Here is a 17,238-nt window from a genome sequence, read left to right as displayed (position 1 = left end):
AGAGGTTCATATTGGCAGGTGTTCACAAATCAGGAACGCCTTGCATTTGAACTATAAGATGCAGTGACTTTTTTCCCCCCACTTTTGGGGGAGAAAAAGTGAGTCTTATAATCTAAAAAATACAGTACTTTTGGGTGAAACCGTTACCAAAGGTAGCACACGGGGTGTCCTCATAATGTCTCCAGTATGTTTATTTGTGGAAAGTCAAGGGCATCAACTTGAAGCTCAGTTAAGGCAGCAAAACATCTTGGGCTGCTCCTATGAAGATGTATGTAACATCAAGAAAATATATTAAAATGAATACCTCCACTTTTGCGCTTTGTAGATTCCAGGCCATTGTAATGTTGAGACAACATTCACAGTGCTGGCTTGCCCCGGATGGCAATGCTCACCTATAGTGACATTCACAATGCAGTGGGTGCGTTCCGGTATAACGGTGCACAACGGGAAATTTGTGGCTCAATGCCAGTATTACAATGGGGGCCTATGGCGGTTCTCAAATTTTTTTTTTTGTTTTCTTTGCAGCGATTGGCGGTGGGTAGGTGGTATGGTTAAGGTTAGGCATGGAGGGTGGGTGGTTGAGGTTAGGAGTGGGGGTTGGTTAAGCTTAGGTGTGGGGAGGGGTTTAAGGTGAGGGTTCAGTGTGAGAATAGGTTTAGGTTTAACTGTAGTAAAATATCACTATTTAATACCGATATGTTACTATTGTCAGTTTTACTGTAATAGTAGAATATCAGTATATTTACCGATATTCTACCTTTCAATGTTCTGGGTCCTCAGGTTTCCTCAGCGCCCTTTTTGCATGTACACGTGTGCAGCAGCATTGCGTTAGTGCAAAATGCATGTTTGCAGTAAAGGTAAGACATACCTTTCATTGACTGTATTCTTCGCTGTTTGTGATGCAAAACGTGAGTGATGGGTGTTCTCTGGGTGTATAATGGGTGTATTCTTTTAGTCACAGAGAACTCAACACAATGGCTGTTGTGAACATAGCCCCAGCCTTTTTTACATCCTCAGTCAGAATATGGTGAATGGTATTTAGGATTTGGCTAGGGTTGTTAGGAATGCTAATGTTCAGATTTTGACAGCTCTAGTCTTAAAGCTAGCAGTGCTGAGCTGTCAGAGTACACAGGCACACATCTATCTGTAGGTAGCTGGGCATAGGAAGCTTGTTGTCACTTAGATACTTTAGAGTAGCTACAGGCCAGACAGTGAGATGGAACAAGAGATTTCCAGCAAATGATGCATCACAAGATGAAATATGTCACAGGTGAATAGGAACTCACAAGGCGTATTTATTGGACTTTGTATTTTAACTGAAGTTTTTGTTTAATGTACCGCTTTGTGCATAATGTAAAGCTGGGCGCTGTGCTCAAATTTATAACCTCCTATGTAATGTTTTATTTATTGCTTCTTCTCTGCAAATATTCCACATGCCCTTTTTTTTTTTATCATATTTTTTCTTTTTTTTTCTTTTGTTATTGATGAGTCAGCCTTTTTTTCCAGTGCATTGAAATAAAATCAAAGAGCTTTGCTCACAGAATTTGAAATAAACTGTAGAAGGCATAAAAATACAAGGATGGCACATAAAAAGGGTAGAATAGAAACCTCAGCAGTATGCAGTGCTGCCGATGCTGGGGAATGGGACGTGAATCATTTCTGCTCAGTAGAGACATTCTTCAGGATTTGCAGTACTTCCAGCTGGGGATAAAGCAGATGGCTTCCCTCCCGCTTTTAGGTTTCACTTACTGCTAATGTGTGGCACATGTAACTAATACTCTGCATGAGAGGTCTGTAGGCCAAGGGAGAGGAAGTGCTATGACAGCCTGAGAATACCAGCTCTGTGAAGAAGCTTCAATCCTTTCAGCTGCGTATTTACAAATTTACTTCATGTACCTCCTAAGAAGAGCTGTCAAGTGTGCTGTGCATGTAATGATCATAATGACTATACTTCTCTGAATGTGTGGGCTGCTTTCAGGAAAACAATGCCAATTTTCAGTTGTAGCAGGTTTTAGCTTATGAAACGTACATTACTACAGTATCTTGTGTCCATTCTTGTTTTCTATAACTTATTAAAGCAAATCTGTGAGGAGAAAAAAGCATGAAAGGACAACTGAAGCGAGAGGTATATGGAGGCTGCCATATTTCTTTTTAAACAATACCAGTTGCCTGCCTGTCCTGCTGAACCTCTGCCTTTAATGTGTTATTTAAACACTACTGCAGCCAAATAGATCAGCAAGGCTGCCAGGCAACTGATATTGTTTAACCACTTGGCAACCGCCCACAGCCAATTGGCGGCAAAGTGGCACCCCCAGGACCGCGTAACGCCAATTGGCGGCGGCACCTGGGGGACTGAATTGCTGGGGATCCGGCATTAGGCTCCGCCCACCCGCGACGTCAACCCGCCGGCCAATTAGCAGTGTCGGCGGGTTGTTAACCCCCGATCTAGCACATAGTAAGCGTATAATACACTTTGCAATGTATGCAAAGCGTATTATACAGGCTGCCTCCTGCCATGGTGGTCCCAGTGATCGAGGGACCACCAGGGCAGGAGGCAGTCCCCCTAGTAAGCACACACAAACATTGATCCTGCCACCTGATCGCCCTATCTGTCAACGCTATTTTTTAGATTACCGTATATACTCGGATACAAGTCGACCTCATGTATAAGTCGACCCCAATATTTGACCCACTTAAACAGGAATTTATTATTACTCAAATATAAGTCTGTGCGGCAAAGTTAAGGGCTGTGTGGCCCTTCTAGCAGTGTGGCTCCTTTGTCCCCCTGGCTGTGTGGCCCCTCTAGTTGTGTGTCCTCTGTGTCCCACTGGCTGTGTGGCTTCTGTGTCCCCCTGGCTGTGTGGCTTCTGTGTCCCCCTGGCTGTGTGGCTTCTGCTGTGTGGCCCCTGTTTCCCCTGGCTGTGTGGCTTCTGCTGTTTCCCCTGGCTGGGTGGCCTCTGTGTCCCCCCTGGCTGGGTGACTTCTGCTGTGTGGCCCCTGTTTCCCCTGGCTGTGTGGCTTCTGCTGTTTCCCCTGGCTGTGTGGCCTCTGTTTCCCCCTGGCTGGGTGGCCCCTGTGTCCTGCTGGCAGTGTGGCTCCTGCTGTGAGGCCCCTGTGCCCCCTGCCTGTGCAGTTACTTGTGGGCAATAGCGATCTCCTGTCTCCCCTTCCCTGCAGTGTAAGCAGACCTCTTGCTAAAAAGCCCCCCTCCCTCCCACCACCATGCAAAGGAGCCTCTTGTCTCTACCTCTCCCCCCTCTGTGTGATCACTGAAGCCAGCAATCACTCACTGAGCTATCCCAGCACGGCAAAGCAGACAGTTTACTGAAAATCCCCCTCCCTTCCACCACCATGCAAAGGAGCCTCTTATCTCTATCTCTCCCCCCTGTGTAATCGCTAAAGTGGAAGCTTCTCGCTCACACTAATCCATCCGAGCACAGCTCTCTTCTCCCTGTAGTCACGCTGACTGGGCTGTATGCATAAGCTACAGCTTCCGATGTCATGTGATACATGAAGTCACATGACATCGGGACCCGTAGCTGTGAGCTGATGCACACACAGCCCAGCCAGCGTGAATACAGGGAGAATAGCGCTGCGCTCGGATGGATTAGTGAGTCAGAAGCTTCCACTTTAGCAATTACACAGGGGGGAGAGATAGTGACAAGAGGCTTCTTTGCATGGTGGTGGGAGGGATTGGGATTTTCAATAAACTGTCTGCTTTGCATTACAGGAAGGGGGAGAGAAAGAGGTGCCTCCCCCATTCCTGGCTATAAGTGGGGAAATTTTGGACTATCTCGAGTATAAGGCGACCACCCCCCCCCCCCCCCCACACACACACTTTTATACTTTGAGTCTGTGTGAGAACGCGGAAAAGCCGCCGCCAATACTCAAGGTGAGTCGGCTGATTCCGCTTTCAACATCGCAGCTGGCGCGCAGGCGGAGCGCGGAGAAACCGCCGCATGCCCTAACATTAGGGCGGCGGATTTTGCGTCCAATGCGGCAAGTTGCACGCATAGGCCTGTGCCTCTTAGTAATGCGGGATGCGGAGAAAACGCCGCACGCACGAACAGCGGTGCGGCGGATTCCGCATCTAATACAGCAGAAACATTACAACACATGACTGGTGTGGCTGGGACTGATAGTCCACATTGGTTTAGGAGGACGCGCGCGCGCAGAGAGGCAGGGCCTTTATGGCAGTCAGAAGGGGGTCAGCTGACCAAGCCGGTCAGCTGACAATTTCAACTACCTTCATTGGTCCAGCACTTAGGGGAGGCGCTGGAGAGCGCTTGTGTGTATATATACTGGGTGCTGGTCATTTCTCTGGTGTCTGGCGTTGCGAACACTACGTGGTAGCACTCAGACCTTGTCAGTATCTGTGTTATTTAGACCAGTTTCCAAGGTGTTGATGGCCAAGGAACTCACACCTTAGTCTAGGAATTCAGTATCATCTGTATTATTTGTCATATTCTAGACTAGTTCCTGGAGTGTGAGAATCTTGGAGTTCACACTCAAGCTTAGGCATTGTTGATTATTTGTTATGACTTTCGGCTCTCCTGACCATTCTCCTGATCTCTGATTTTGTACTTTGTCATTCTGTTACCGAACTCGGCTAGTCTCTGGAATCTGCATCTGTCTCCTGTCTCTGTACTGTATCTGTCCGTGTGGTTATGACCTGGCTTGTCCGACCTCGAGAACTATCTCTCCTGTTAAGAGATAGTTCACAGATCTGTTAGTGACACTGCCCATTGGTGTCACTCACGTTCTGTCCTTCCCTCTGTCTTAGCCTGGCTCCGCCCCTTGGGGAGCATCAGACCTGTGGAAGGAATCTGATCCATATCAGTAGCTCTTACTGTCTAGCACCCATCTTACGGGTGCTTTCCTCAAAGTATTACTGTTGCACCAAACACTCTCATATCTCAGGTGTCCAGAGGTTAGAAGATATATCTGATTATCGGAGATACTGCAGATCATCAATCGGGTATATTCTGCATTCTCGGTGATACTGCAGATCACCGGTATTAAGACCCTCTCTGTGTTACACCGATCGTTACAGAGTCAGTCCAAAATTTCTCGACTTATAGCCGAGTATATACGGTAGGTCCTAAACTGCCCCCTGGGGGCTCCTAATCACCCCCCCACACACACACCTCAGATCCTCCCCCCCCCCCCCCCCCCCCCGTGTACTGTATACATCTATTCTCCCCTGTAATCACCCATCAATCACCCCCTGTCACCACCTGTCACTGCCACCCATCAGATCAGACCCTAATCTGCCCCTTGTGGGCACCTGATCACCTGCCCACACCCTCAGATCGCCCGCAGACCCCCCCCCCCTCAGATCACCTCCCAAGTGCATTGTTTACATCTGTTTCCCCTCTAATCACCCACTGATCACCCTTCAATCGCCCCCTATCACCACCTGTCACTGCTACCCATCAGATCAGACCCTAATCCGCCCCTTGCGGGCACCCAATTACCCACCCACAGCCTCATATTGCCCTCACACCCCCCCACCTGATCACCTCCCCAGTGCATTGCTTGCATCTATTCTCCCCTCTAATCACACCCTGATCACCTATCAATCACCCCCCCCCTATCACCGCCTGTCACTGCTACCCATCAGATCAGACCCTAATCTGCCCCTTGCGGGCACCCAAACACCCGCCCACAACCTCAGATTGCCCTCAGACAATTCCCCCCCCCCCCCTTCCAATCACCTCCCCAGTGCATTGATTGCATCTATTCCCCCCCTAATCACCCCCTGAGACACCCATTAATCACCTCCTGTCACCACCTATCACCCCCTAGCACTCCTATCCATCAGATCAGGCCCTAATCTGCCCCCTGCAGGCTTCTGATCACCCGGCCAAACCCTCACCCGCGCCACCGCAGTGACAGAATTTTTTTTTCTGATCACTGCTGGTCTCTACGACTTAATTGTGGCTGAGACCAAACGTTATGCCGCACAATACACAACCACCAATCCAAGAAGCTACCATGCCCAGCCTTTTCGGTGGAAACCACTCCAAGTTTCCGAACGTAACATTTTGTGGGGCCTTCTCCTTAACATGGGTGTAGTCAAAAATAATGTATTGTTGTCTTATTGGTCTACGCACCCAATACATCACATGCCCATGTTCTCTGCTGCCATGTCCAGGTCACCATTTGACAACATCCTGCGCTTCCTGCACTTCAGTGCCAATACAACCTGTCATCTAAAAGGCCACCCTGCTTATGACCGGTTCCACAAAATTCGGCCCCTCATAGACCACCTGTCATCAAAATTTGCAGATGCTTATACCCCTGAACAGTCATTTTGAGGCATTTGGTTTCCAGACTACTCCTTACGGTTTTGGGCCCCTAAAATGCTAGGGCAGTATAGGAACCCCACAAGTGACCCCATTTTAGAAAGAAGACACCCCAAGGTATTCCGTAACTTGTGACAAAAAAAAAATAAAATCTTCTATGAACTCACCATACTCATAACGGAATACCTTGGGGTGTCTCTTTTCTAAAATGGGGGTCACTTGTGGGGTTCCTATACTGTACCTGGCATTTTAGGGGCACTAAACCGTGAGGAGTAGTCTAGAGACCAAATGCCTCAAAATGACCTGTGAAATCCTAAAGGTACGCATAGTAGTATAATGTGTATTTTTACACATACCCATGCGGGTGGTGGGAGAAATATCTCTGTTAGGCTGGTTTTCACACCAGGACGTTGCGTTTTAGGGGGACGTTATGGTCGCATAACGTCCCCCCCTAACGCAACGCCTGGTGCTTTCTGATGTGGACGTCAGAGTGAGCCGCGTTGTGCAGCTCACTCTGGCTGTCCCGTGATGCGTACTCTTGGACACATGCGGCATCACGTGGTCCCACCCGGCCAATCGCCGCACAGAGCGGCGCCGCTCCAGGAAGTAAACACTGCTTGTCACTGAGTGCAGTGAATATTAATTAGCCATGTGCCTGGCCGGCTCTCCGCTCCTCCCCAACATTACTGGCGCATGTGCAAGCAGTCTAAACGCGGCTCTGAGCCGCTTATAAAAGTACTGCATGCAGTACGTTCTGTTATGGCGCAGCGTTACTGAGTAACGCAACGTGGGCACTGTGAACAGCCCATTGATTTTTCATTGCTGTGCTGGCTGGGGTGCGTTACAGGCTGCTCTAACGTGCGCCTGTAACGTCCCACTGTGAAAACCAGCCTAAATGGACCAATTGTGTGTGTAAAAAAAAAAAAAAAAAAAAAAAAAAAAATCATTTACAAGAGCCATTTCTCCCACCTCAGCATGGGTATGTGTAAAATACACCCCAAAACACATTATACTGTTTCTCCTGAGTATGGCGATACCACATGTGTGACACTTTTTTTTGCAGCCTAGAACCTAGGCTGCAAAAAAGTGTCACACGTGGTATCGCCGTACTCAGGAGAAACAGGTATAATGTTTTTTGGGGTGTTATTTTTACACATACCCATGCTGGGTGGGAGAAAATGGCTCTGTAAATGATTTTTTTTTGTTTTTTTTTTTTACACACACACAATTGTCCATTTAGGCTGGTTTCACAGTAAGGGGGCCCAAAGTCCTATGAGCACCTTTAGGCTTTACAAAGGTTGCTTACAGAATTTAGCACACCCCCCAAAATGCCAGGACAGTAAACACACCCCACAAATGACCCCATTTTGGGAAAGTAGACACCCCAAAGTTATTCAGAGAGGTGTCATGGAGAGTCCGTGGCAGATTTCATTTTTTTTTTTTTTTTTGTCACGTTAGGCAGAAATGGAAAAACTTGTGACAAAAAATAAAATCTTCTACGAACTCACCATGCCTCGTAGTGAATACTTTGGAGATGTATTCTTTCCAAATTGGGGGGGGGGGGGGGGGGGGGGGTATTCTATCCTGGAATTCTAGCACCTCATGAAACCTGGTGCTAGAACAGGTGCTCAGAAAAGTCAGAGATGCTTTAAAATGGGAAAATTCACTTTTTGCACCATAGTTTGTAAACGCTATAATTTTTACCCAAACCAATAAATATACACTTATTGGAATTTTTTTTTTTTATCTCAAAGACAATAAATTTTGGACAAAAATTTTATATAGAAATTTTACTTTATTTAAAAAACGTCAGCACAGAAAGTTAAAAAAAATATCATTTTTTGGACAAAATTCATGTCTTTTTTGATGAATATAATAAAAACTAAAAATCACAGCAGCAATCAAATAGAACCAAAAGAAAGCTGTATTAGTGACAAGAAAAGGAGGTAAAGTTCATTTAGATAGTAGGTTGTGTATGATACCGAGCAATAAACCGTTAAAGCTTGCAGTGGTCTGAATGGAAAAAGTGTCTGGTCCTTAAAGAGAATCTGTATTGTTAAAAATCGAACAAAAGTAAACATACCAGGTGCGTTTAGGGGGACATCTCCTATTACCCTCTGCCACAATTTTGCCGCTCCTCGCCGCATTAAAAGTGGTTAAAAACAGTTTTAAAAAGTTTGTTTATAAACAAACAAAATGGCTCACCAAAACAGGAAGTAGATTGATGTACAGTATGTCCACACATAGAAAATACATCCATACACAAGCAGGCTGTATACAGCCTTCCTTTTGAATCTCAAGAGATCATTTGTGTGTTTTCTTTCCCCCTGCAGCTATCTTCCACTGAAGTGTCAGGCTGTTTCTTCCTGCAGAGTGCAGACATCTCTGCCTGTTATGTAATTCCTCTGTATGTGAAAGCCCCAGCCAGCTCAGAGGAGGATTTATCCAGCTTGTAAAAGATAAGAGAGAAGAGAGAAGCTGCTCTAATCTAAATAATACACAGGCAGTGTGCAGAGAGGGGCCTGGATGGGGGGAGTGCATCACAGAACCACAACACTGAAGAACTTGGGCAGCCATCCAGACACAGGCCCTGACAAGTCTGACAAGAGAGAGATAAGTTGATTTATTACAGAGATGGGTGATAGTAGAACGTGCTTGCAGTAAGCCAGAACACATTAGAAATAGCTTTTGGAACTTGTAGGATGATAAAAAAACAGGAATGCAATTTTTTGTTACGGAGTCTCTTTAAGGCGTTTTTATGATCTGCAGTCCTTAAAGAGACTCCGTAACAAAAATTGCATCCTGTTTTTTTATCATCCTACAAGGTCCAAAAGCTATTCTAATGTGTTCTGGCTTACTGCAGCACTTTATACCATCAATGTCTCTGTAATAGAATCAATGTATCTTTCTCTTGTCAGACTTGTCAGCCTGTGGTCTGGAAGGCTGCCAAGTTCTTCAGTGTTGTGGTTCTGCTATGAACTCCCCCGTTCCAGGCCCCTCTCTGCACACTGCCTGTGTGTTATTTCAGATTAGAGCAGCTTCTCTCTTCTCTCTTATCTTTTACAAGCTGGATAAATCGTCCTCTGAGCTGGCTGGGCTTTCACATACTGAAGAATTACAGACAAGGGCCAAAGCTGTTTGCAGGAAGAAAAGAACAGCCTGAAACTTCAGTGCATGGGGGAAAGAAACACACAAATGATCTCTTGAGATTCAAAAAGGAAGGCTGTATACACGCCTGCTTGTGTATGGATGTATTTTCTATGTGTGGACATACTGTACATCAATCTACTTCCTGTTTTGGTGGCCATTTTGTTTGTTTATAAACAAACTTTTTAAAACTGTTTTTAACCACTTTCAATGCGGCGAGGAGCGGCGAAATTGTGACAGAGGGTAATAGGAGATGTCCCCCTAACGCACTGGTATGTTTACTTGTGTGCGATTTTTAACAATACAGATTCTCTTTAAGTGGTTAAAAGGACATAAATGTTTGCAGCCTCAAAGTACTTCTTGCTTCAGGTTCCCTCCTGACGTTAGATACTTGCCTAAGTAGATGGAAGCATCTGGATATTCCAAAGCCTTTCTGTTTCCTGCTCAGCACCTGCGCTGTTGGCCAGGAGCCTCTTCTTCTCAGCTGTGTTCCTGTCCGTGTACGAGCGCGGAGGTACAGCGCATACGCAAGTATGATTTGAATATGCCCAGTAGCACAAAGCGACATGTGCATGAGGGAATGTATGAGAAACTTTGTGCTACTGGGCAGGCACGGACTGTATTTGCGCTTGCACAGTACAGCCACGATCATACATGGATAGCAGCACGGCCATGAGAATATATCCAAGAAGGAGAAGCCCTTGTCAGATATGGTGAGAGGGGCCCCAACACTGGAATATTTTGCTCTAAGAGGATGGATAATCCAAAGGTTTCCCTTTTACTGAGGTAAATATCTAATTTACTTTTTGCCCTGCTTAAGGTTCACTTCAAAAAGAATGTATTTGTGTCTTTAGTAATTATTTTTATGTTTTATCTACAATATTAAATATTTTTTTTTTAATTGGGACAGTGTGAAGCATTATACATTGTTTCCTATTTAGTTGGAGCTTTTTCTCCCCAGAAAAAGTCTCTGCGTCTTATAAGGTGAATGCACGGAATCCCCAACTTATGAATGCCCACCAATACAAACCGCCGAAGCGCCACCATGTCGGGGACTTCCTGCGGGGATAGCAGACCTCTTCTGTTCCGCATGGCTCCCCCTAGTGAATGCTTCTGCTGATGACGCTATCAGAAGAAGCTGTTACTTGAGGGGAAGTGTGGAAGAGAAGAGGTCTGCAATCCCCATGCGAGCTGCTGGATTAGGTAAGACAGCTGCCGCTACACTTCGACTTATACGGGGGGAGCAGGCGACATGGGAGGGTTGTGAACATGCACTGGGGACAGAAGGGGACACACTAGGGACACTTGAGAGACACAGACCCATTTGGGGGAGAACATCTACAAGATGCTCCTGGAGCATGGGAACACCAATGTTTAGAGATGGATGGATAGATAGATAGATAGATAGATAGATAGATAGATAGATAGATAGATAGATAGATAGATAGATAGATAGATTCATACAAATTGTGAATTGTTTCCAAAGGAATTTTAGCCCATTCTTCAATTAAAACACCCTCCAGTTCTTTTAGAGACGATTGCGGCGGAAATCGGCTTCTTACTTGAACCTCTAATAACGACCATAAATGCACAATAATGTTGAAGTCTGGGGATTGTGGTGGCCAGATGAGATGCTCAACTTCATTAGAATGTTCCTAGTGCCATTACAACAATTCTAGCTGTATGGATTGGGGCATTATCATCTTGAAAGATGGCATTCCCCTCCGGAAACAGTTCTTGAACCATAGGACCATTTAGGTCACCCAAAATTCCTAAATAATCTCGGCTGTTAATTCTTCCATGAAGGGAAATCATTGGACTGTCGGATTTCCAAGAAATAGCACCCCAGATCACAGAACCCCTGCCATTTTTTACGGTTGGGAGAAGGCAGTCTGGATGAAATGCTTCTTTCGGCTGTCTCCAAACGTACACTCGGTCGGAAATAAGATAAACGATGATTCGTCAGAGAAAATCAAATTTTTCCACTGCTCGAGGGACCAATTCTGGTGGTTTCTACTCTCTCTCTCTTTCAAAGGCAGTCATTACTTTTGAGACAGTACCTCTTTAAAGAGGAGCTGTTAGGTATAGGGTCTCAGAGAAAAAAAAACACATATATCAGTAGCTAAATATTGGCTCTACTTACATTACATATGCATTTCACTGTCCACGTTTGGATTTCACAGAATTTTTATATTGGATTTGCAGAGAATGATGCTCCTGACAGCTCATGGCAGGTTCCATGTTTGTCTGTCTCCTATGAAGCCAATTGTGATGTCATATCCTCCCTGCTTCCTGATGATTCGACTCACAAAAAAGATCCTAATGGACAACACTACTATGCAGTGAATATTAATTAGCTATGTGGCTAGGAACAATAGCTGACTCATGCAGTATACTCTAACGGAACATGTGCCCTGTGATTTTTCAGTGCTTTGAGTTTAGGCTGCTGCTGTTAGAAGCTGCTGTAACATGAGCCTGTGAAGCAGCCTTAGGGCATAATAGGAAAATGAAGGGGATGACCCAAGGTAGTGCACTGGGGAGAAGCAGCCCCAGAATGCTTTGCAGTATCTGTTATGAGTCCTGCCGGCCTCCTTACAGAGCTTGGGAATAACAGCCTTGCTGTTCAGCACACATCACAGTAAGAGCGATTTTTAACTTCAGTATTGCCTTTTTGGCTTCCTTCTAAACAGTTTAACACAGGAGATTAGAGGTTTAAATTAGCTTTTGCAGCCTGACAGTTACTCTTTAAATGCCAAGCATCGGGCAGTTTCTGTTACAGTAGCGCCTGCCATACGAGCACCAACAATTTGGCCTCTTTGAAAGTCTGAGAGATCTGCCATTTTTATAAATTATAACCAACTTTGGTTTTAATATCTGTAAAAAACAATTATTTTAACTAAACATGTCAAATAACAAAAATAATAAAAAAATTAACACATGTCAAGTTTTGATTGCCTAAAACATGTTCAAAGATTATGATGCCAAAATGTTAGGTGTTTTCATTATTTTGTCCAACCCCTGTATATATACACATATACAGTGGGAAAGTTTGGCCAACCTTGTTAATTGTCATGATTTTCCTGTATAAATCGTTGGTTGTTGCAATAAAAAATGTCAGTTAAATATATCATATAGGAGACCCACACTGATATTTAAGAGGTGAAATGAAGTTTATGGGCCCGTTTCCACTATAGCGTTGCGGAATCGCCGGCGAATCACCGCAGGCAAATCGCATGCGGGTGCGATTCCGCATGCGTTTTTTGCCGCGATTTCGCATGCGATTTCGCATAGGTAAGGCTGTATGCGAATTTAACCATGTCACTGCCTGTGTATTAATACCTATGCGAAATCGCATGCGAAATCGCGGCAAAAAACGCATGGGGAAAACGCATGCGATTTCCCTATTAAATACATTGCGTGCGATTCGCTTGCATTCCACACGCTGGCGAATTCTGAGGGCCCTACCCTGCAGATTTTTTCTGCACAGAAAAACGTGCGGGGAAACGCACAAGTGGAAACAGTCCCATCCACTTGTACTGACTGTGCGAATCCGCATGCGGGCAACGCATGCGGATTCGCGATAGTGGAAACGGGCCCTATAGGATTTACAGAATGTGTGCAATATGCAATAATTGTTTAACTAAAAATAGGCAGGTGCATACATTTGGGCACTGTTGTCATTTTATTGATTGCAAAAACCTTTAGGCTGGTTTCACAGTGGGACGTTAAAGTCCCACGTTACAGCTGCCAGTAACGCAGCCTAACTCGCAGCACTGTGAAATCAATGTGCTGTTCACAGTGCACACGTTGCATTAGGGTATAACGCTGCACGTTAAATGAAGGTGCAGCATGCTGTACGTTATACCCCTATAGAGCTGCGTTAGATTGTTTGCACATGCTCAGTGACTAGCCACATGGCTAATTAATATTCACTGCACTGTGGTGACTCGTGGTGGGACTCGTAGTGTTGTCCGGATCATGAACGAATCGTTCATTTGATCCAGATTTTTTTTTTTGTGAGTCGAATCATCCGGATCATCACAATGAATGATTCACAGTGGATGTCTGTCTGGAAGAAACAAGAACATACAGAATGTACAGTGCAGGGAAAGTCCTGTCCTGCTAGTCATTTCACCCAGTCTGCTTCCCTAGTAAAATGATTCGGTTCAAAGATCCAGATCTTTTCAATGATCCGATTCGAATGATCCGAATCCTTAAAAAGATCCGGACTTCCCATCGCTATCCTGGAGCGGCTGTTCTATCAGTATAGATAGAACGAAAACAGACCACCAAGAGCTTCATAACGTGGCTCAATCTGACGTCCAACTTCAACACCACCATGCGTTGCGTTAGGGGCACGTTATGCGACCTTAACATCCCCTAAAACGCAACGTCTTGGTGTTAAAGTAGCCCTAGAACTAATTAATTATTGGAACTCAAATTGGCTTGGTAAGCTCAGTGACCCCTGACCTACATACACAGGTAAATACAATTATGAGAGAGTATTTAGGGGGGGGGGGCAATTGTAAGTTTACCTCCTCTTTTAATTTTCTCTGAAGAGTAACAACATGGGGGTCTCAAAACCACTCTCAAATGACCTGCAGACAAAGATTGTTCACTATCATGGTTTAGGGGAAGGATACAGAAAGCTGTCTTAGATATTTCAGCTGTCTGTTTCCACAGTTAGGAACATATTGAGGAAATGGAAGACCACAGGCTCAGTTCAAGTAAATGCTCGAAGTGGCAGACCAAGAAAAATGTTGGATTAACAGAAGCGTTGAATGGTGAGAACAGTCAGAGCCAACCCACAGACCAAAATATGGTGGTGGTTCCATCATGCTGTGGGGCTGTGTGGCCAGTGCAGAGACTGGTAATCTTGTCAAAGTTGAAGGATGCATGGATTCCACTCAGTATCAGTAGATTCTGGAGACCAATGTCCAGGAATCAGTGACAAAACTGAAGCTGCGCTGGGGCTGGATCTTTCAACAAGACAATGACCCTAAACACTGCTTATAATCCACTAAGGCATTCATGCAGAGGAACAAGTACGATGTTCTGGAATGGCCATCTCAGTCCCCAGACCTGAATATAATTGAAAATCTGTGGTGTGAGTTAGAGAGCTGTCCATGCTCGAGAGCCATCAAACCTGAATGAACTAGAGATGTTTTGTAAAGAGGAATGGTCCAAAATACCTTCAACCAGAATCCAGACTCTCATTTGAACCTACAGGAAGCTTTTGGAGGCTGTGATTTCTGCAAAAGGAGGATCTACTAAATATTTCATTTCTTTTTTGTGGTTCCCAAATTTATGCTTCTGTCTAATTCTGTTTAAACCATGATTGCACATTTTCTGTAAATCCAATAAACTTAATTTCACTTCTCAAATATCACTGTGTTTGTCTCCTATATGATATGTTAATTTGCATATTTCAGAAGTGATCCACTGGGAGACATCTCAGAGCTAACTGCAACCTGAATTCTCGCAAATACTTTGTTTTAAGAAAGCAAACTTTTTTGCTTTCCATAGCATTTTAGTAAGGAGGCTTTTAGGACGCTTACACACCCCAACGAGTTCTGGTGCACCATGAGATTGCTGGTTAGTTTGTACCTACTGTATATGATATATTTAACTGAAATTTTTTATCGTAACAATCAACAATGTATACAGGAAAATCATGACGATTAACAAGGTCACACACACACACACACACACACACACACAGCACACACACACACACACACACACACACGTGTTCCCATGCTCCAGGAGCATCTTGTAGATGTTCTCCCCCAAATGGGTCTGTGTCTCTCAAGTGTCCCTAGTGTGTCCCCAGTGTGTCCGCTCTGTCCCCAGTGCATGTCTCCTGCTCCCCCCGTATAAGTCGAAGTGTAGCAGCAGCTGTCTTACCTAATCCAGCAGCTCCCATGGGGATTGCGGACCTCTTCTCTTCCGCACTTCCCCTCAAGTAACGGCTTCTTCTGATAGTGTCACAGCAGAAGCATTCACTATCCCCCCCCCCCCCCCCCTTGTTTTTGCCCTCTAAACCTAGGTTCATCTTATACAGTGGGTTGCAAAAGTATTCGGCCCCCTTGAAGTTTTCCACATTTTGTCACATTACTGCCACAAATGTGCATCAATTTTATTGGAATTCCACGTGAAAGACCAATACAAAGTGGTGTACATGTGAGAAGTGGAACGAAAATCATACGTCATTCCAAACATTTTTTACATATAAATAACTGCAAAGTGGGGTGTGCGTAATTATTCGGCCCACTGAGTCAATACTTTGTAGAACCACCTTTTTGCTGCAATTACAGCTGCCAGTCTTTTAGGGTATGTCTCTACCAGCTTTGCACATCTAGAGACTGAAATCCTTGCCCATTCTTCTTTGCAAAACAGCTCCAGCTCAGTCAGATTAACTGGACAGCGTTTGTGAACAGCAGTTTGTGTACACCACTTTGTGTTGGTCTTTCATGTGGAATTCCAATAAAATTGATGCATGTTTGTGGCAGTAATGTGACAAAATGTGGAAAACTTCAAGGGGGCCGAATACTTTTGCAACCCACTGTATTCTAGATCGTCTTATACGGCAGAAAATATGGTATGTTCCTAGTATAATGTATGGTGGCAATGTATTTGTAAATAAAGGTGTATTTTTTTTTTCTGTTTTGCGGCTTTTATCTCACTGTACCCTATCAATAATTATAATCCCTTATTTGCAAAAACAGTAATATACCCTTGCAGTTAACAGTCAAACAGGGCATTATAATGTATCAACTTTGCAGGCAGTGGTTAAAAGAAAAAGATAGGTCCATATATTGTTACAAGTCCTTCTCTATCCATTCTTGTTCACATTGAATCTGGATATTTTCTATCATTAGATGTTGTCAATGTATATTATAAACCTTTATTTATTTATTTTTTATAGGCAAAAACATTGGTTGCTGTGGGTCTTGGATTTGTGGCTGCAGCCTTTGCAGGTACAGATAATTGATTTTGTTCTTCCTCAAGTATATTGTTCTTTTCTTCGATAGCTTGCTCTCTTCTTCGATAGCTCGTTCTCTTCTTCGATAGCTTGTTCTCTTCTTCGATAACTTGGAATCTTCACGAACAGGCCTGTTTACAAAAAAAAAAAAAAAAAAAAAAAAAAATATATATATATATATATATATATATATATATATATATATATATATTGGATCTGAGATGAACTTTTACTCATTGCATAATTGTGTTCCTTTCCTATTGTTTGTAGGGCATTCCTCAAGCCAAATACTTTTTTGTTTTTGTTTTAATTGTCTAATTCCCTATAAACTAAACAAGCCTCGTCCACAGGTTTTCAGAGAGCCAAAGCATTTTCAGACAGTAGCAAGGGATCATGGGAGCTCAGTCTGGGCAGGATGAGGGGGAGGTATTACTAGCCAGAGATTTAAGAGGCAGGAGGGATAAGGAAGGGGATTCGTTTTTTTTCACAGACTGATTGCTCAAGATGCAGATAAGCTTGCCTCTGTGTAATGTTTACAAACAACATGGCTGCTGTCATTGTATCACAGGAAGAAATAATCATATTCTATTGAAGCTGTTTGCAGCTAGATTTGCTGTGTAAATTATCCAAACTTTAGATAAGATATATAGACAAGTTACTTGTTATAGTTAGTTTTTCATCTTGGATCCGCTTTAAAAGATATAAGAATTCAGATTTTTTTTTTTTTTTTTTGCTTGACCACTGCTCAGAATGTGTTCCATGGTTTGTGCACTGGCCTTAATAATCACACTCTCAGTG

General features: G+C 44.1%; 1 protein-coding gene across 1 annotated transcript in view; it reads left to right on the top strand.

The window, feature by feature from the left end:
• DNAJC15 (DnaJ heat shock protein family (Hsp40) member C15) overlaps window positions 1-17,238 on the top strand; it is a 68,771-nt gene that overhangs the window by 15,830 nt on the left and 35,703 nt on the right. The window contains exon 2 of the mRNA XM_068267786.1: window positions 16,384-16,435. Coding sequence (XP_068123887.1) covers window positions 16,384-16,435 — 52 coding nt within the window. The remainder of the gene's footprint in view (window positions 1-16,383; window positions 16,436-17,238) is intronic.

The sequence above is a fragment of the Hyperolius riggenbachi genome, chromosome 2 (assembly GCF_040937935.1).
Source record: "Hyperolius riggenbachi isolate aHypRig1 chromosome 2, aHypRig1.pri, whole genome shotgun sequence".
Taxonomy (NCBI): Eukaryota; Metazoa; Chordata; class Amphibia; order Anura; family Hyperoliidae; genus Hyperolius; species Hyperolius riggenbachi.
Note: the sequence above shows the minus strand (reverse complement) of the source record. Positions and strands in the feature narration are given on the sequence as shown.